We start from the raw sequence: 21,968 nt of genomic DNA, 5'->3' as shown, positions 1-21,968 counted from the left end.
CTAGGACTGTGTATCATGGGGATATCTTGTTTGTAAAATGAATTATTTTTTATTTACTGGTAATTAAAATGCTGTCTTTAGACTGGACCCCCCCTTTTAGTCACTAGGAGGCAGGCTTACCTAACAATCAGACCTAGCATATTCATTTATCCAGAAGGCCTGTAGGCAACTCTTTGTAATGCTTTTGTATGCAAGCCCTTAGAAAAAGAAGTTATAAGGTAAGTGATCAGAGGAAAAGGCTGAATGGCCACTAGGATGGAGGGAGAGAAAAACATCAATAAAAAAGAGAGAGAGTAGGCAAGAAAAGAGAAAGGGCAGAGAGAAAGAAACAGAGCACCATGGTAACAATGGAGGATGAAAAAGTGTTTAACCCTTGTGAAATTGGTATTTGTGCTACTTGAAAAAGCAGTTAGAAATTCTGGGCCTTTTCCTGCAAATCATTCAAAGATCTACTGGTAGATCCAAATCTGCCTTCGACCCAATATTAACTCTTCCCCTTCTCCATTCAGAGTCTTATTGACTGGGCTGGAAAGCTAGCATTTTGTTCTGCACCCTTTATAAAAAAAGTAATAGGTCGAAAATTAATACCTTGTTATATCCTTGGGGTTGGTCTTAGTGCTGCATGATATCCCTTGTTTGATAATACATTGGTGGATAGTTTTCTGTGCAACACCATATTAACCTAGACAGTGCATCCATTTGCTGCCAGGTACAATCTACCATGTTGACAGATTCATTCTAGCCTTCTCAAACAAAAAAGACCTTGAAGTCATCTTATTTGATGAGGATCTCATAAATCTGTCAATGCTGTCCAACTGGGATATAGGTCAGGGCTGATGTTAAGGCTGGACCTTGTAGTGGAGGGGCAATACAATAGAGAATAATCCTTAATCGATAGACTTCTTTAGCAATTGCGTACCTGTTTATACAACATGTGTTGTATGGATGTTGGGCAATTAGTGCATCCAGGGAATAGGTTTGTAAGTGTACATGTAACAAATGTAGATTTATGGGTCTGCCTGCTAAAGTTTTAGATTTGTGCTAAATTTGCTTTGTGGGTCTGCTCAGTCCTTCCTGAGTGCTCTAAAAGTGACTGTCTCACATTTTACAGTACATTTGCAAAGCAGACTAATATGATTTGTGCTTGAATTTATACTTCAGTTGGGAATTCAAAGTTATGATTATTTCCTCCCATTGAAATTATCAGGCCCTCCCAAATATGTTCAACTAAAAAAACAGGACTGTCTTAACAGTCATTTATACTCAAGACTTGTAAAGGATCGATACAGTTCCCATCAGAACAGTAAATTACCTACTGAACCACTTCCAGTAATCATGATGTACAATTTCATATTAACTCTTCCCCTTCTCCATCCAGAATCTTATTGACAGGACTGGAAAGCTAGCATTTTGTTCTCTACCCTCCATTAAAAAAAAGTAATAGGTTGAAAATTAATAGCTTGTTATATCCCCAGGGTTGGGCTTAGTGCTGTATGAGTCTTCACAGTGGAGCCAGAGCCAAATTTGTATACAAAGTTCCTAACTGCAAAGGGCTCCCAAGGGAAAGTCAAGTCAAGCTTTTCCCTATTACATGGAGATCTACTGAAAATGTGGAAGACTAAGGGGGGCATTAGCCCTCCCGGTGACCTTGGAGGTCCACACAACCACCAAACCTGCTCCCACAATTTTCAGATTTTGCTGCCATATGCCTGATAAAGCCCTGAAGGGGACATGGGGGGACATATTTTGGGGCCTTACTGGGCAACCTCTAGAGGGTATTTTGAGGGGCATTATATGGCCAAAAAAAAGCATTTTGAAAATTTTGCAGAATTTTATTTTGACCCATGGGAGGTCCAGTGGTGCTCCAAAGATTATGAAAATGTCCACTACGTCCCCCTAGAAATACTTTTTCATAATTTTGGAGCATTTTTTTAAACTGGGGGGGGGGGGGTTGCCCATTGATCACCCCTGCTGGTCCTTTTCCTATCTCCATGGCTCTTCTTTTCTTACCAGCTGTTGGATCAACATTTCTCTTTTTTTCTGCTGCTCTTTCTGTATTAAAAAAAAACCTGTTTTAATCATTTTTAGTAATTGCTTTCATGTTGTTATACTGCTTTATAAAGCCGTACACCATCTAAAGGGACAGATTCTTGACTAAAGGTTTGCCTGCCTGTCTGTCCATTGTTCCTATCGATCTCTTGAATATCTTGAAAATCCACAATTTTATGCACATAGTCCTTCCAGTGACGCAGACAGCAACTCTTACACATGGTTGTTGTATTCATCATAGACACTTTGCCTAGTTCATCTATTGGTGACCAATTTTCTGAAGATGATGTTTTCTCTACTTAGGGTACTTTCATATTACACAAGTATAGTACTGCAATTCCAGTTTAACCTTCAAGACTGCATCCTGTAGAATCCTTGGATTTGTGATCTGGTGCATTATTAGAATTCTTTGGCTCAGAATGCTAAATACACTTCCCCAAATGGCAAATCCCAGGATTCCATACTTTGGAATCTTAGCTGTTAAGGTGGAATCATAGTTCTGTAATTGTGTAGTGTAAAGGGGACCTTAGTTCTGCTGGACCTCAAATAACAGACATACAATCTCCTTCTCAGACTGTCCCCAAAGCCTTCCCATTTTGATTAAGAAAGAGATCTTATAGTCCGCCTGCACAGCCCTTCAAAATCCTAGGGTCTCCTACGTACCACAGTGAGGAGGCAGAGGAGGATCTGAGGAGGAGATACTAGAAATGCAAAAAATTTTACTTGCCATGAGACAAGGATATCTCAACATGTTGAGATGCATGATTGAAAAAAATGGCAATTACCATGAGATTTTTTGTTCCTGCACATGAGTGAAAAGACCAACCCATTTTCCCAGAATAGCAAAACAAAAAAAGAAGTTTTACATGCAAAATGCAATTTGTAATGTAAACAATTTTTTGATACGGAAATGGTAAATGTTGCCAAAATAAGTCCAAAAATTTGAAAAATCATTCACAAATGAGCAAAGCCTCTCATAAACTCTCCAAGCAGAGGGAAAATTTGAGATATCTACCATCTCAGCATAAGAAACTATATTGTTTTCCTTGTGTATCTCCTTCAAGAGAGCCAGCATGATGTACTGGTTTGATCATTGGACAATGGGCCCTTGATATCAGTTGGGGTTTGGTTTGAGGACCCCCATGGATACCTAAACCCTTGGGTGCTCAAGTCCCATTAAATACAATGGCATAGTGAAATGGTGTCCCTTATATAGAATGGTAAAATCAAGGTTTGCATTTGGAATTCATGTTATTTTTTAATATTTTCAAGCTGTGGATGGTTGAATCCATGCATTAAAAAACCATGGATAAAGAGGGTTGACTGTATTCACTTTTTATACAATTTTAGCTACATTGTTCTGTTTTTTAGATTATAAGTGACCCTGAGTCCCAGTTTTGGGAGCAAGGTGGGATGATGATGATGATGATGATGATGATAAACTTTCCTGAGCCCCATGTTGAAGTTAGGCTAAAAGATGCCAGCTTTACCATACCTGTCTTTGCTGTAGATATTGCAGATTGAACCTGGGCCCTTCTGTATGCAAGATTTGGCACTCCACTGCTGAGTAAACCTTTTACTTTAATAGGATAGCAGGTCTTCTTTCACATCACAAGTATGTTCATTGTGGACAGCCTACCTCCCCTCCACCCTAACCCTTTCTGGTAACATTATTAGTTGGCTTCTGAATCTAGATCTCCCGAGTGGGAGCTAATTAACTGACTGAGCCAGCATATGCTTTGAGGCTTCATTCCCCCTCTCTATCCCATTGTGATTCGAATTGTTTCACCAGGGATGATATTAGTGGTGCAGGCAGGTTTTATCTGCTGGAATAAGGACATTTACAGCATGTAGAATTTTGATTCATTAAATGAAAATCCTTGGATAATTTCTCTCTCTGTCTCTGTCTCTCTTCTTCTTTTTTTTTCCTTTGGATCTAGGTCGTGCCTTGCTCAGGCTGACAGACAAAAAGCTTGAGCGGATGGGGATTGCTCAAGAGAGCTTGCGGCAGCATATTCTGCAGCAGGTCCTTCAGCTAAAAGTGAGGGAGGAGGTCCGAAACCTTCAGTTACTCACGCAAGGTAGGAGACCTTCTGATGAGGGACCACAGGAGAGGAGGGGAAAAGGTCACCAACGAAAGTACAAAGATGGCTTTGATGTTCTCCAGCATGAACTGTTGCACGAAGAGGCCTCATGGGGTGGTAGCGCCTTCCCCGGTGGAGAACAAAGGGAAAATAACAAGAGCAGATCAATATGTGTATTAGGGACTGCCTGTCTGTTATGATAAGAGCAATTTTTTTAATAAAAAAAGTCTACTGCTTTTCCAACACACACACACACACACACACACACACACACACACACACACACACACACCTGTCTTCCTAAAACAAACAGGAGGGATTCAGTATTGCCTTGTAAACATCAAATACTGGAAGTGTAATTGTTGGTGTTTCTCTCATCCTACTTGAATAACTTGGTGTTACGCCTGACAAAAAGGCTGCCTTTGAAAATAGCAGCCCGATCCTAAATTCTACTGCATTCCCAAAGGTAGCTAGTGGGCTAACAGCCCTGTCAATCCCACCCGCAATGTCTGGAATCTCAGGCTCAAAAAAGGTGACATTCTGTGGTAGTACTACTCTCACAATCCCTCCCTCACCTGTGTTCCAGATACTTACTAGGACATTAATAGCCATTTGGATTTGTAGTCCAAAAATGTAATTATTACAACCAAACAGGTTGCCACATTATGATATTGTAGCAGCTTAATACCACATTAAATGCCATGCTTCCTTCCTATGGAATTCTGAGATTTCTAGTTTCAGAATTCTCCATGACAGAGTTCTAATGCTGCAATTTAGGCAAGTGCATTAGACAATTCCAAGTATCTCACTAAGTTTCTAATACAGTAATTGTGTAGGATGGAGCCAAGGCACTTAAAGTGGTATCAGACTGCTGTATAGTTGTCTTTCCACATTTTTGGGTTAAGCATTTGCAGATTTGGTTATTTAATTACTATATTTGACCCTGCTGCCAAAACAGTATGTTCTTTCTAGGCATCTGTAGTTCCTCCAGTATAATTCTACGGTCAACTTTGAGTGAATGCCTAGAGAGTGTTCTCACAGATAAGACAGACAGATAGAATGGATGAATAGATGGATGGACAGATGGACAGACAGACAGACAGAAGGCTAATATTTATGTTTTTCCCCTTTTTGCAGGGATCTTTTCCCCTAATGCCCATGAAAGTTGAGGGCCACCTGTAATTACATAGTGTGCCTGCACTCCAAGTTGGCCTTACTGGGAAGGCATACCAGTTTGTATTATAATGCCAATACTGGGTGATCTGCTCACCCAAATTCTGAAATAGGCTGCACTTGGCTCTTGCTATTTGGTCAGAGAAGAAGTGAAATGTGCTCCCACAACATGCTGAGGGCTACAGGTTCCTCACCCCTGAACTCCAGTCAAATTGGAAAACTGGGTCCATGGAGCATCTTCATATTGTGTAGCAAGAAAAGCCAAACATAAATGATGTTATGGATCACCTAATGTGAAAAGGGAGCTTCTGAAAAAAAAAAAAGGGGGGGAGGCTTCTGGATAATGGCCTTAAGATGGTGATAGGATATTTAAAAAAATCTTTGCCAACCACCTGTAGTAATATATTGGTGATACCAACAGTTTTGGGAGCTGTAGGCCATTATACCACAGAGAACAGATATGGTGTAGGAAATTAATCTTCATATTAGCAAACCTATAGATCAGTTTGTAAGCATTTTGTAAGCATGTTAAGTCTACAGAGATGTTCTAGATCATATTTAGTGGTTGATACTTTGTTGACTTGTTTCCTGCTAAGAACTATGAAGAATCTTAGGCCCGTTCTGCACAGGCATATAGTACGTGCAGAGCGCGTACTAGGGTTAGGAAGGGGCGTGACTTTTTCATGCCCCTAATCCTAGTACGCACTCTGCGCGTACAAAATGGCAGCGCCCTATACAGCCGGGGGGCGCCATGTTGACGCCGCGGACGCATAGCGTCCGGACACCACTCTGCGGAAATGATGTGGCGAGTGCACTATTGGCGCCTTGCCGAGTCATTTCTGCGGCGCAAGAAAAAGTGCCATTTTGGCGCTTCTTAGCGGCGGCGGGAAGCCTTGCGGTTTGGCCGCTGGGGCTTCTCGCCGCCGCTAATGATGGCGCAGGCAGACCACCACTTTCCGGCGGTCTGTAGCGCGCCTTAGTGTCATTGTGATGATGTATCATCTTTCCAATATACTAGTAATGGCTGGTGGGTCCCATGCCAAGTGGGTTTGTAAAGCCACTCCAGACTGTAAAAGAACTATCCAAGGTACTGAACATATTTTGAAGATAGGATTCTGTAACTTGGCTGGCTTCTTCAATGCTCAAACTAAAGCTCAGAGCAGATTCACTGTCCCACTGACATGAAAACTCTGTTTTGATGGTAAAATTTGGACTCCTGCACAGTCAAATAATATGCTAATTGTTCTGTTGATTCAATGAGCAAAGTCTAAAACCATCTTATGGTATCATATGAGATACAGTGCTCATATCCCATGTACTTCCTCCTTGATATATACAGTTGGCCAGTCCTACTTCTACATTAACATGATTGACTTGACCTTTGGGCAGTTCTCTCGGGCAGTGGGGTGCTGGGAGGTCTTTCATGCATGCTCTAAGCCTTCTGATGCAATAAAGGACACTATCTGATCACCAGGAAAGATTCAATTGTCAGCCCAATCAGCTTTCATACATGGATTAGGAGGGTGTGTCATTTTGGTTCTTCTATTTTTTTCAGGTAGCAAAGGCCTGTCCTGTAAGCCTGTTAGCCTCACTTCTTCTGTTTTCATTGTTTGTTTGTTTGTTTGTTTTTGTGGGGGGAGTCTGAAATATATTTTGAACATCCAGCAAGTCACTATTTATGGCTTATGGTGTGGATTTGGTTTCAGGGATGACAAGCCATAGAGGCCTAACATGGAGAAATCTCATTTTGCTCTAGTGATGTTGCACCTGGTTTGGGGTGAAATCAGGTTTATTTTCCATTTTTGCATAATGGTTGTATACTACTTAAAATATTTCTCTGTGAAGAAAACAGCATTTGTAGATCTTGGTAATTTCTAGCTGTGTTTTTAATTTGGTTATTTATTACCTGTCCCCCCCCCCCCCCATGTTTCTTACCCTTGAAGGCTATGATAAACATTTTAATAAATAAAAAAGATAAATCTGAAGCCATTACATTCCATCAAGTAGAACTCAAAAAATTTTAGGTCAGGATTTGGCATCCCACCTTTCACCAAGTCCTAAGCACTACATGCAGCCCATGTGCCTCATGATGCCCAACCCCTGTTCTGATCACCAGTGTTTAGGAAAGGTTCAATTGTCAGTCCAGTCTGACAGCAGCCTCTTGTCCTGAGTACCGGCTGCTCATGAAGATTATCAGTGTAGTGGCATGCCCATTCCTCTGAGAGCAAGCCTTAGCTTTTCATGTTCTATGCAGTCAAATGCTTTGCTGTAGTTAATAAAGCACATGCTGATTTTCTTCTGGAAAAACCCCTTGGCACTCTATTATCCATATGTTTCCAATGTGATCCCTAAAGCCTCTTCCTTTTCTGAAAGCTGCTTGCACCTCTGGGATCTCTCACTCCATATATAGTAGGAGTCTGTGCTGCAGAATTTTGAGCAGTATTTTGCTTGTGTGAGAAATCAGTGCAATGGTCCTGTAACTACTGCAGTCTTTTTTGTGGACAGGAATGTATATTGATCAGTTCCAGTCTGTAGGCTCCTGTTTTGTTTTCCATATTTGCTAGCATAATTTAGAACTGAACTTTACTCTATCACTGGACTCTTTCATATGGAGAAAAGTGACAGGAGCATAGTGAGATGTTCTTATCATTATCCTGCAATTGCTTGAAGATTATCAGACGACATCGGCAATATCGCCATAATCCAGCAAATAAAGAGTAAATTTAGCTTTGGGTTGTTGTTGTTTTTTTCCATTCATGGGAATGTAGTGTGAATTACATCTTAACTGTGTATTTTGTTTATCATTATTCAAAGAAATTGTGATCTTTCCAGTTCACCTCTGATACCATTTCTCCCTAGGTTAGAGTTCATAGAATTAGAATCAAACAGTTGGAAGAGACCTCAAGGGCTACCCAGTCCAGCCCCCTGCCATGCAGGAAGTCACAGTCAAAGCACTCCTGACAGATAACCGTCCAGCCTCTATTTAAAAACCTCCAAAGAAGGAGACTCCACCACTCTCTGAGGTAGTGCATTCTACTGTTGAACAGCTGTTACTGTTAGGAACTTCCTCCTAATGTTTAGGTGGAATCTCTTTTCCTGTAGTTTACATCCATTGCTCCGTGTCGTATTCTCTGGAGCTGCAGAAAACAAACTTGCTCCATCTTCAGTAGGGTTATCATATCACCAACCTTCTCATCTTCAGGCTGAGCGTACCCAGCTTTCTAAGTTGTTCCTCATAGCGCATGGTTTCCTTCACTATTCTGTTCACCCTCCCCTGGACATGCTCCAGCTTGTCAATATCCTTTTTGAATTCTAGGTATGGTCTGACTAAAGCATAATAGAGTGACATTATTACATCCCTTCATTCTAGATCTATTGATGAAGCCTTGAATTATCTTGACATTTTTAGCTGCTGCATCACACTGTTGACTCAAATATAACTTGTGATCTAGTAGGACTCCTAGATCCCTCTCACATCTAGTCTTGTCAAGCCAGGTGTCCCCCATCCTATGTCTGCACATTTCATTTTTCCCCCTGCATTACATTTCTCCATGTTGAAATTATTTTGTTAGTCCTGGACCAGCTTTCTAATTTATTAAGGTCAACAGTTTGATCCTGTCATCTGGGGTATTAGCTGTCAGCACCTGCAGATATTCCCTCTTCTGCACAACTGTTAAAAGCACAAGATACTTGTTTCTGATTTCATCTGGCAGTCCTAACTTGGGGTGCATCTATGCTGTAGAAATAATGCAGTTTGACACCATTTTAAGTGCTGTAGCTCTGTAGTTTTACAAGATCATTAGCCTTCTCTACTGAAGAGTGCTGGTGCCTCACAAAACTAAAAATTCCAGGATTATGTAGGATGGAGCCATGATAATTAAAGTGACACCAAACTGCATTATTTCTGCAATGTAGATGTACTCATAGACCCCCTTGCTTACTCTTTATCTTGCTCTGGGTTGTTTCCTGCTATTTTCTATTTTCCTGCTAATGCCCCCAATACCATCTGTGGGATCCTGGGACTTGTAGTTCACAAAAAATATTTCTTTCCAAGCTCTGGTTTTCTGTTGATTTTCCGTTGAGGTGGAGACCTCTGCCCTATTGGGAATAAGAATCTAGCCCCAACCCCACTTCATGTAGGCTATGGGGAGCAGGAAACAGGAATTCCCATTGGAAATTACAATCACTGAATAGGAAATAATGAGAGGAGGAAGAATTCCCTTGCCAGCTGTTCTCCATCCACCCCTGACATACAAGGGATGGAGGGAATATGTTTCCCCTGCACAGACTGTAAAATTGTTTTCCAGCCCTGCTGCAAAGCAAAAAGTTGATAACTGGGCCAGTTTTCTTTAGGAAGTTTGGCTGATTTTCCTCGCCTTCTCCTTCCCCTTTCCCCAGGCTTGAAGGGCACAGACATGACCTCCTTACCCCCGCAAGCTTGTCTGAAAGAAATGCAGTCAGGTCACTGAACTTACTTGACAAAAATATCTGCAGCTTGCCTCTCTGGGAGAGCTGCTTGAGGAGAGGGAGGGAGAGAGGGAAATTATCATCCTTCATTTCTTTCCTAATCCTGATTCATCGGAAGCAGCAACCAGCAGCCTGATGATGGTGTGAAACTATTTTTGGATATTTGTGGCTTGCTGAGCTCTGGGCGAGATCAGCTGGTGTGTCCCTTAGCTAAGGCTTGGTTGCTCCTTGTGTGGGCTGGTGTGTTTTGTTGAAGCAAAACACATTTTATTCAAGATCTGTTGCTGCTCTTGCTCAGAGTGGAAGCATATTTGAGTGATACATTTTTTGCACAGGTCTCGCATCTCTCCTTTTTCAGCTAGCTTTGGGGCTGGCATTTGCTGGGTGAGTTTTACACTGGACAATACAATTGCCAAAGCAAAACAAACAGAACATCCACACCACTGTAACAGATAGGACAATATTGAGTTGTATTAACAAAACAAGAGGAACAATCCTGCCAAAGTTTACTCCCAGTTAAATGCCATTGATTTTGATGGAGGAGGTCACAAGGACCAATTCTTTAACCTCTCTAATGGCCAGGCTGTTAAGGTAGGCATCACTGGGAAAATGCTAGGGCCCAGTAAACCTGCAGAAGGCATATTGCCATTTCTAAAATCTTCTCGGCCCTGATTCTCTCCTCCTGGCTCTCACTGCCCTTTTACTCTGAGCATAATATAGTATAGTAATGTGTATATGTGTTAATCTATGTGTCTTCAAGTGACCTGTCAATTTACAGCCACCCCATGAATTTCATAGGTTTTTCTTAGGTGATGAGTCCTCAGAGAAGATGAAATGCCTTCTTCAGCTTGCCCTGCTGTGGGTGGGGCTTGTGTTCCGGCCTGCATCCCACCGGAGAGTCTTCCCAGGTTGTTCCACGTGTGCTACAAACTTACATGCACACTGAGTAAATTCAGTCAACCTTTACTGTAACTTTGAAGGAAACAACCAAAAGTCCAAACAAACTCCCCTTGCCCAACTGCCCCACCAAGGCTTCTTCTCTCCATCAGGCTTCATCAGCATCTGGGGCTTCTTCTCTGGCTTGGCACACCCTGTGCTTCTCCAGGGGCTCACACTCTGCCTTTTCCCAGGCCGTGGGAACGGGGGCTTGCTCCCAGCACCCTCCTTTCGGGTCCCACCACTCTCCTTCCAGGGTACCCCCTTCCTTCTCTCTGTACTCCCCCTCTCGCAGGTACCTGAAGTCCCCTTCCTCCTTGGGGTCACGTAGCCACACCTCCGTTTGTGGCCCTATTATCAGCAGCCCATGTTGCCCCTGTAGGGAAACCAGTTGGCCTTCTCTGTGTGGTCTCCTCGTGACCTTTTCTCTCCCTCTCCCGACCGCCTCTCTGTGACCAATTCTTCCGCTTCCTCCCTGCGATGGTCTCGCCCTCTCCTCTTATACCTTCCCCCAGCGTCTCTTTCCCAGCCCTTCACTCCTCCCCAGGGCCTTCCCTCTTCATCTCCTCCACCTGCCTCATCTCAATGCAAACAACCCTTTCCTCATCCTCCCCCACCTCACTCCACCTTCCTTCCCCCTCTAGCAGTGGTACAGAGCTTGTGTAAAAGGAAAGCACAAGCAGTGAAGACAAAAGTGAGGAACAGGTAAAGTCACTGCTCATTGAGACCACCTTGTCCAAGGGCATCCTAGATGAACTATATCTAAGGGCATAGAGGGACCCAGGCTTTATTCATACTGTGAAAATAATCCAGGATGAATCTGGGTTAAATCTCCATTGTTCACAGACATTCCAAATGCACCCAATTAAGTTTGGGGGGAACTGCCAAAAAACTGACTTAATCTGGGACAGTCGATTTTGGGTTTTCCCCTTGAGTTTTTAAAAAAGATTTGCATCACCAACATTGTGAATAACCGATACGAACAGACCTAGATTAAACTCTGCATACCTTGGACAGGTTTCAAATATATTTACATCATTGATTCCTTTGGGGATGAGGCTCCTCCCAGCCAGCCTTATGAGGAGACCCTCCTCCTCTTCCTCTTTCCCTCCACACCCATTGCTCCAGGTTGGCTTCTGGCAACTTCCTAGGAAGAAAGCAGCATCTCCCTTCCCCCCCCCCCCCCGCCCCACCATGGAGAATGAGCCCAGACCCGGCAATGGGGGACCACCTCAACCCATCTTGCAGAAATGCAGATCAATGCCATTTCATCATGTGAATAACAAACACAGGCATTTATCAGACGAGGTTTCTGCAGGGGCTTCTGCAGATTGGGCCATTTGCATTGACATGATAATGAGAATTTATTTTCATACCTGGTCGCTGTTACATTACCCTTCCGAACTGGGGGGGAATCGAATTGAAGGAAGTCACGTGATGCGGATTCAGGGAAAGCGGAGTGAGTGCAAATGGAAGTTCCACACCGGTGCATAACATGGGGGTTCCAACGATTTGAATTGGGACCCTTGCGCATGCCCAGTGGGGCCCTGAAGGCATCTTGAACCTTTGCACTTCCGGGGGCAAGAAGGGAGCCTGCCTCCACTTTCATGCGAATGTTAGCCTCACGTCAATGACAGCTGCCCCTATTTTCTTTCTCCCTTCTAGTTTCCCTTCCCTGGCAGTGAAATTCAATGTCAGAGCCCCATCCTCCTGTCATTCAGTTGCCTTCTCTTAGGTTGCATCCACACTGGGGGAGATAATCCAGTTTAACTCCAGTTTAACTGTCCTGGCTCAATGCTATGGAATTATGGGAGTTCTCTCCTTCCCTTTGTAGCAGTTGCCTTCTCTTATCATAATTGGGGCAAATCCAGGGAGGTATCAGAGCATTCCCTCCCCTTTACCTGAAAGTGAGGAGGAGGAGGAGGAGAGGAAAGAGCCGAAGGAGGAATGCAAAAAAGGGAAATCTGACAGGAGGCAAAAGGGGGGTGACTGACGGGTCAATTCAGGTCAGGTCAGGGGGGGCAGAGCAAGGCAAGGCTCTGGTCTCCAGCAGGGACCTTTCCCTTCTCATATTTTTTTGCAATGGGTAGATCTATATTTAGATAGAATGTGGCTAGCTGCTTGGAATCAATTGCTGCAATGCAATCTGAAGGAATGTTGCAATCTGAAGGAATGTTGCAATCCGAATGTTAAAAATGTTTCTCTGTCCAATTTGGCTGATTGTCAAATTGATACAGTTTTTCCTATTGTCTCTAAGGAAATTGGGGGGGGAGCCTAGGGAAAGAAAAAAAATGCATCCTTTTCTGGCATTCCGAGGTGAGGAATTATTATTATTATTATTATTATTATTATTATTATTATTATTATTATTACCTGTGTATGAGGCATTCTGGGGTGGCAAGGGAGTGGGATACAGGGTACAGAGATGGTGCTAGCTTGCATTTTGGGACTGAACATGGGGCCAAGAGCAGATCATAACCTGCAATGACCCAAATGACCACAACACAAGCACACACACACCAGAGATTTTTAATCTGATGACAGAATCTGAGCATTCTGGCGTCTGGCTCTAAAAAACGGAGGGGGAAGCAGACTTCCGATGCCCAATGAGTGCTGCAAATGTTACCTCCTGGAACTTAAGAGCCTTTATTATTCTTGTTATTATTATTATTAGTGTTATATGCAAGCGCTGCATTTCCCTTTTATTCCCAATTGATTCCATGGGTCTACTTTAGTTGGAACTGACAAGTCACTCTCTCTCAGCCTCAGTGACCTGTCAGCAGGAGGAAAAGGGTCAGTTCAGGTCAGACCAAAGGCAGGGCATGAACGGAACTCCCATCAGGCACCTTCCCCCCCCCCCCTTTGTGTGTGTGTGTGTGTGTGTGTATGTATGTATGAGTGTGTGTGTGTGTTTGTGTATGTGAAATAGATGAGAATGACAGGATGATAGATGTAGATATAGATGTGGCTGAAATATGTGTGTGTGTGTGTGTGTGTGTGAGAGAGAGAGAGAGAGAGAGAGAGAGAGAGGCAGGAGGGAGAAAGTGCTCACTGGCCGGCTCCTCTGCCAAAGTTGCAGTGGGGAAGGAGAGGGGAGAGAGCCCCGATGGAGCCATGATCGCTCCCCAGCCCTGGCGGAAGCAAATGGGGCAAATTGCAGCAGGGCATCATGGGAGATTTGCAACCCGGGGGTCTTTGCAATGGTGGTCAGGAGAACAAGCAAATTGGGATTCCACACCAGACCAATTCGCAGTGAGATCGTACAGAGCCCCAATGCGATTCCCGTCAATCCCCTTATTTAGCGAACTCGCCAAAACGCACCAAAATGAGGAGCCAGTTCGGAAGTCCCTCGGAAGCCCCGCAGATGGGGCTCCCATTGAAATCAACCAGGTATGGAAATACATTCTGGATAACATGTCAATGCAAATTGCCCAATCCACAGAAGCCCCAGATCTGGGCTGCAGACACCCTGTCTGATAAACGCCACAAAAAGCATGAGTGAGGTTATTTGCATCTTCCCGCTGCAAAAAATGATGTGTGAATGACACCCCAGTACTGTATGGTGAAGTTTTTGAGTTTGGACTATGACTCTGGGAGACCAGGGTCCAAATCCCTGCTCATCCATGGAAACACTTTGAATGACCTTGGGCAAGTCATCCTTTCTGACAAAAACAGTGACAACTGAGTAAATCCTACCAAGAAGACAATATGTTAGGGTCTCCATGAGTCAGAGTCAACTTGAAGACTCAGAAGAACCACTAACAGCAAAGCGATGTCAGCAAAATCCATAGTGTGTTTTCTCCCTAGTTACCCACTGCTTCCATTTCATATTTATTCTTCACCCTCCATTCCTTGCACTGCTTTTTTTAGGGGGGGGGGGGACATGGCAGTAATTAATTTGCAGCTCCACTCCAATCTATTTTTCCATCAGCCCTGCTACTGCAGTCTCTAAAATTCAAGATAGTTCAGCTCCTGTATGTACATATATGCATGCATACCTCCCTTTTTCCTCTTTGCTTTTTATATTCTAGCCTGACCTTATTCTTTCCCCAAACCAAGCAATTTTAAATAGATTCAGGATTCAGATGGGCCTCACCTCTTTTGCTCCAAGCAAGCATTACTATGCAAATGTTTCCTTGTCTATACCTCATGCCAGAAACAAAAGGTGTTTTTTTGTTTTGGCAAATATGTGCATATAGAGCCAAATTTCCCAATAGATGTACTTTGCCCTGAGCTACCTCCCTCTGTCAGATGTCTTTGCTTTGCCAAATAAGAAACTCTGAAAAGTCTCTGTAGCTTTTCTGGTGCCAAACTCCTTTACTGGAGGGTGGGGTGGAGGATGCTGGTGGGCCAGCCTTGGGGGCAGTTACCCTTCTGCCTTAGTAACTTATATAACAGCTGCAAATGAAATCAGCCTAGCTGAGTGATGATGATATTCAAGAACCTACTTCTTGGTAGAGACAGTCTTTTTTGTTGTTGGACTGTAGCTCCCAGAAACCTATCATGCTGGCCAGGGGAATTTGGACATTGTAGTATAGAAACACTTAACTTTTCAATTCATAGCTTGCCTTGTGGACTGTGGTGTTCACTCCTGGGAATGTTGTCATTGTGTGCCTTTAAGTCATTTTCAACTTGTGACCACCCTAAGGCGAACATATCTTGGGCTTTTCTTGTCAAAATTTATTCAGAGGAGGTTTGCTTGTTGTCTTCTCCTGATTCTGAGAACATATGACTTGTCCAAGGTCACCCAGTGGGTTTCATGGCCAAGCTAGGAATTGAATCCTGGTATCCAGAGTCATAGACCAACACTCAAACCACTATACCACACTGGCTCCAGGAGAATGTTACCCCCTCCCCCTCATTTTAAATTCTATCAACCTACACTTTATAGTTCAAAAGGTTTTATGACAAGGAATCTTTCTGATTCCTTGTTAAGGCAGAAAGGACCTTGATGCTTCCTTTATTGTCTCCAACTTTAGTTTCCTTGTGTGGACCATTCTGTATATGGATCAACCCAAATGCCAACCTTCCGTTCTGTATTTTTCAGACTTCTGCCTTGCACTGGCAATTTGTTCCTACCTTTTTGTTCTTGGAATATGCTTGCACTGCTTCTGCTGGTGTCCTATGACTTATTCCTCTGCTTAAACTTGGGCATTTCCTTTTATTTGCAAATTTCTACATGGTGAATGTACTTGACATTATTTATTCCCTAGGTTCAGCCCATTGTTCCTTTCCTACAGAATTCTGGAACAAACATCTTGACTACCCTACTTCCAGTAGACAGGCTGGCCTTGGTATCTCATATCTTGCTCTGATCTTATATAGAATATTTAATGATAGTACAGTGTCATTTGAAAGTTTCTGTTACTATCATAGGTAAAGCCTCCAAGGGAGATCAGTAATAAGCCTCGTTTTCAGGTTAATGTGTTGGAACTGCTTCTAATACAAATCAGCCTGGCCATAATGGGAAGTGGATATAATCTGGTGTCCATTAATCTGCATGAAATTGTTCAGAGCACTTTCTTCAATTCCTAATAAAAATAAGGAGGTCACACATTGAAACTATTATCATACCTGCACTGTTCCTGGGAAACAGAAAGAGACTGTTAAGATTTGTCCACTTATTAAGCATACTGTCTAAGGCTGCAAATGCTGGACAGGGAGGGCAGCAGTGCTATCACCACTACTCTGGCTATTTCTCCTGAATCTTTGTTGGAGGATAGAGCTTTGTTTGTCCTTCGGTCTGTGTCCTCTTAATTATCCTACTTTCCTCAATCAGACAGTGTGGTGTAGTGGTTTGAACATTGGACTGTGACTCTGGAGATCAGGGTTCAAATCTCCACCCAGCTATGAAAACCTACTGGGTGACTTGGGCAAGTCGTACTTTCTCAGCCTCAGAGAGAGGCAAAGGCAAATCTCCTCTGAATAAATCTTGCCAAGAAAACGCCATGATAGGTTTGCCTTAAGATTGCCATAAGTTGGAAATTACTTGCAGCCACACAACAGCCTCAGACATGGTAGGAGATGCAGTCCTATCATCAGCACTGAAGTATGATTCAGCTTAACCATTTTCTGTTCAGTCATCCCTTGTTATCCATGGGGGAATTCATTCCAGACCCCCAACCCACAGACTGCAGAAACTGCAGGACCTCAAGTTGCGTTCTTTCCTATGACCGTGCAACATGCATGCGGCCATTTAAAACAATGGGGCTTGTTGTCTGCAGAAGCTCAAATCTGCGGATGGCAAGCCCACAGATAACAAGGGATGATTTATCATTTGCCTCAGACAGCAAAGTGTCTGTGGATATATAAAATATGAATAGCCAAATGAATTTAATACATCAGTGGTTTTCAACCTCTCTTAAATTGAAAACAGTGGTGTAGTGAAATTAAGGCTACTAGTAAGCAAGTAGTTGTCCAATATGGACCTTGTGCAGTACAGAAACTTGGATGTCCCACAGATAGATACAAGCCCTATTGTATCTATTGTAACAAGCTTACTATTACTGGATGTCTCCACATATTTTGATATATATTTTTCAAGCAGTAACACCAGTTAATCCTGACCACTGATGAAGATTCTTAGTCAAAACGTGTTTGGTCCTGGTTGGTTTATTTCTCAGTTGTAATGGGCTTACTGTGTTATCCCTTTTATTCATCTTCTTGGAGGTATTAAGAACCCTATTTGTATCTGTACTAGTGCTCTGTATGTATGACACCTCCATACATCTGATACATTATTTGAGATTTACAGTTTTCTAGCCTAATACATATTGGTCACACCGGCCCTTTATTTACATTTGGGCTTTGCACACAGACCAAAACAAGCCAGTCTGTCTGAAGGATTGTATACATTTTATCTTTTTAATTCTTCTCGCATTTTAATGCTTCATTTTGTCCCAATAAAACTACTGTGTTTTTATAGTTTATTTCCCTAGACATTTTTGCTTTCAAAACTGTTGTTTCTGGGTTTAGGGTATCACCTTTTTGCTCTCTTCACTCTCAAAATGGTGACAGGAAAGATGTCCTGTCACTTCATGTCACCATTTTGAGAGGAACTTTCAGAGGAAAATGGAGCTATTTGGGAGAGTCAGTGTGGTGTAGCGGTTTGAGTGCTGAACTGTGACTCTGGGGACCAGTGTTAGATTCCCAGTTTGGCCATGAATTCCACTGGGTGACCTTGGGCAAGTCACACTCTCTCAGCCTCAGAGGATGGCAATGGCAACCCCCCCCCCCCCCCGAAGAAACTTGCCAAGAAAATCCATATAGGTTAATGACTTCAAGGCACACAGCAACAGCAAATGGGACTCTGGGGTGGGTACCTATACATGTTTTCACATGTTTCAAAGGCTTTTTGTGTGGTTTGGGGGCAAAAATTACCTGAAAATTACACATTTTTTTAAACAGTGGGGGTTGAAGACTTCAGGGGACACATAGGAGGACTCCAGGGCACACATGCGACCCCTGAGGTGCACCTTGGCCACCCCTAACCTGGACCAAGAGTAGGTAGCCTGGTACACTGCAAATATTTTTTGACTATTGCTTCCATTAGATGCAAGCAGCATGACTAATGATGAGTGGTTGTGGGATTTGTAGTCCAAAACATCTAGAAGGTTGCTGGTTTCCTACCTCTGACCTAGAGTAACTACTTGTTTACATAGCACAAATACACCAAAAGGGGAAAATGAAAGCAGGTTCATTATACATCATTAAAACTGATATTTCTTTGGAAAGGTGTAACACTGTAATAACATGGCCCTTAAGACATTGGTGGACTGCAGCTCCCAGCATTCTTCACCATTGGCTGTTCCGGCTGTTCTGGAAGTTGTAGTTTAGCAGTATATGGAGGAAAATTTGATTCCCACTGGTTTTGAAACATGAGCACAAATTTAAAATCCGTTTGTCTTTGGTATGAGTGTAGGTATTGACAGATGATTTGTTAAACTGTAGACTTCATAGAACTGGAAATCTTTTTACTGAGAACTCTCTTTTGCAGAAATGATTTTTTTTAAAACTTCAAAGCCTGCAAAAGTATATTATTACCTTGAAGGGCATGGTTAAAACATTTCAATGTATTCATTCATAGTAAATCAATTTCAGTTATATCAATGCAAACTGTGCTGGGGAAGAAAAATCCTTGGTATTGATCTGAAGGAGGAACCAATATTGTTGAAATTATTAATTCCTGCTGCAGCCATCATAAAAAGCCTCATCTTCAGTCTGTGTTTTATGATCGTGTCAGGGTTTTTTAAAATGAGCAACAAAACTGTTTTGTCTTCTGTGAGATGCTCCAGATCTTCACACATCCTGGCAATAAAAGGTGTTTCATAACGCTGTTGACTGCTGGTGTATAAATGAACAAATGAAGGGTGTTATGTCAGATGAAGCATGAAAGCCATTAGCAGTACATTTTTATTTGAATAGAGCAACATTAATTTTTAAAAGTACATTACCCAGGGACTTCTATAGAACGTGAAGGGAGAATGAAAACATGAACATACAAATAAACCTTTTGGAGACTATTTATGGCAACTTAAGCCCATGCTTCGGCAAAAGCAAAGAGAATTTGGCTTGTGGATTTTCTTGAAGAAAGTAAACCATCATTAAAGGGTGGAAGAGGGATGATGGGGTTAGAAGCAATGTTGCTGCCCAGTGACAAAGTGTGCATGCATGTGTAGCTTCATTTGTAGCAAGCGTATCAGGAAAGAGCATGAAAACATAGGAAGCTGTCTTACAGTGCACTGGTCATCCTAGCCCAGTATTATCAACTCTGACTGGCAGGCATGGCTCACCAGAATTTTAGGCAAGATTATTTCCTAGCCCTACCTGGCAACCCCTAGTATTACTTTAATCTTTCTTCTAAGTACTTTGTTGCTAATTGCTGTCAAGATGATGTTGATTATTTGTGACCTGACAATGACAGATGTCCAAGACATCCTATCACCAACAGCCCTGCTCTGGTCTTGCAAACTCAGGGCTATGACTTCTTTGATGGAGTCTATCCACCTAGAATGCAGTCTTCCTCTTTTCCTACCAAGCATTATCATCTATTTGAATTGAGTCATGTCATCTCATGATATGTCCAAAGTGTGATAGCCTTGGTTTGGTTATTTTGGCTTCTAGGGAAAATTCAGTCTTAATTTGCTATAGGACCACCTTATTTGTCTTCTTGGCAGTCCATGGCATCTACAGAAGTCACCTCCAGCACCACATTTCAGAATACTAACCAAGCCTAACCATGCTCGACTTTTGAAATCAGACAAGATTAATGCTCTGAGTACTCAGAGTGGTATGGTGGCGACTGTAACACGGTGGTAGAGCACAAACTTTCCATGCAGAAGAAAATTGTTTGGCTTATCCTTTTGCATTGCAACTTAAGGGATCTGAGATACCGAGAGAGGCTGCACCCACGCTACAGAAATAATCCGTGTTCACACTACTTTAACTGCCATGGCTCAGTGCTGTGGAATTCTGGGAACTGCAGTTATCTGAGACATTTAACCACCTCTGTTAGAGAACTCTGGTTCCATAATACACTACAGTTCCCAGGATTCTATAGCATGACAGTTCAAGTGGTTTCAACCTTGACTACTTCTGCTGTGCATATGCAGCCAGAGTCTTCATGGCCTGAGAGACCATTTCCAGTTAGGGAAAGCAAGTCTCTATGTACAGCAGTATGCACACATGGAGTGGTAAATTTTGGAGAAAAAACAAACAGATAAACCAAAACAGGTGGTTTATATGACAACCTCTTTACCCAAACCCTTTCCCTAACAAGTAAAAAAAAAAAAAAAAGGGGGGGGGGCTGCAGCGTTAATCTATATCAGCAAACCAGTTCTAGCAGTTATCACCACAGCCAGGGATACATCTTATAAAGAATGCCAGCTCCTTGAAATACCATTTGTCTTAAGAATTGTCCAGGTATTTCCCTTCCTTGAGCAAACCATGGGAAGTGGCTAATTATGATTTCTTTGTACTTGTTCTGTTTAAATTGTTGCACATATTCCAAAGGCAGATGGTTGGAATAACTGTTTTGCTACCTCAGTCTTGCAAAAGTAAGGGAATAAGGTAGATGAGTTCCTAGGCCTTACTTGTTTAATAGAAAATTTGGTACCAGAGGCAGAAATAACATGAAGACAATAGGGATAGGTTCCTGCACTACAAAAAAAGAAAAGCATTTCCTCATGTTTCAGCAGACTTTTCTTTCCAAACTAACCATATGTAAATATGAGGTGAATCAACCATGTCAAGTAAGCTTTGCATAAGTAAATAAAAACATTTTGAATCTTCTGTAGAGCATTCAAAATTGCTTTCCAAATTACATTTAGGGATAATTTTTCTTTCATCAGTCTCCACTTTTCTTATGATTTCCATTTTGGTGGCCAGAGTTATAGATCTGTGCTTCTTTAATATACAGAGGGTTCCAAGCAGGCATATCTGTGTGTGTGTGTGTGTGTGTGTGTTATGTGCCTTGAACTCATTTCGGACTTACGGAGACCCTATCATGGCGTTTTCTTGGCAAGATTTGTTCCAAGGCGGTTTGCCATTGCCTTCCCTATGGCTGAGAGCATGTGACTTCCCCAAGGTCACCCAGTGGGTTTCATGGCTGAGCAGGACTCAAACCCTAGGGCCAAATCACACTGCAGAAATAATCCAGTTTGAGATCGCTTTAACTGCCCTGGCTCAGTGCTTGGCAACCCTAGCAAAGATAGATGAGTGTTTCTCTCTCTCTCTCTAAGGCAGTGGTTCCCAACCTTTCTAATGCTGCGACCCTTTAATACAGTTTGTCATGTTGTGGTGACCCAATCCCATGAAATTATTCTCATTGCTACTTCATAACTGTAATTAAATAGGTGTTTTCCAATGGCCTTAGGTGACCCCCATGAAAGGGTCATTCGACCCCCAAAGTGGGAACCACTGCTCTAAGGAGTGGGTCATTATGATTCCCTTGTCAGATGCAGTTTGAAGTGGTACACTTAGAAACAAGTCATCAGAATCTACCATGTAAATCTGTGCAATGCCTATTAGATGTAAGGAGAAATTAGTAGAGACATACTTTTTTTTGTCCCATATCCAACATGTTGTGTTCAAAATAACAGGACACCCCTGAATTTATCAAATGCTCTTCCGAACATAGTTATAATATTGTCCATTTCAACAACTTGCAGAATATGTCTTACAGTTCAGTTTGTAGGAGGGAAATACCTCCTCCCCCGTGTGTGTGTGTGTGTGTGTGTGTGTGTTAAAGAGCTTACTAGC

The 21,968-nt window shown here is 42.5% G+C and overlaps 1 protein-coding gene across 1 annotated transcript in view; it reads left to right on the top strand.

The window, feature by feature from the left end:
* Positions 1–21,968, top strand: part of SAMD12 (sterile alpha motif domain containing 12) — a 180,235-nt gene that overhangs the window by 105,333 nt on the left and 52,934 nt on the right. The window contains exon 4 of the mRNA XM_089518390.1: positions 3,990–4,130. Coding sequence (XP_089374516.1) covers positions 3,990–4,130 — 141 coding nt within the window. The remainder of the gene's footprint in view (positions 1–3,989; positions 4,131–21,968) is intronic.

Source organism: Sceloporus occidentalis, unplaced genomic scaffold (genome assembly GCF_023333645.1).
Source record: "Sceloporus occidentalis isolate IW3139 unplaced genomic scaffold, rSceOcc1.0.p SCAF_3, whole genome shotgun sequence".
Taxonomy (NCBI): Eukaryota; Metazoa; Chordata; class Lepidosauria; order Squamata; family Phrynosomatidae; genus Sceloporus; species Sceloporus occidentalis.
The sequence above is the reverse complement of the archived record's forward strand: the minus strand, read 5'-3'. Positions and strand labels throughout refer to the sequence as shown.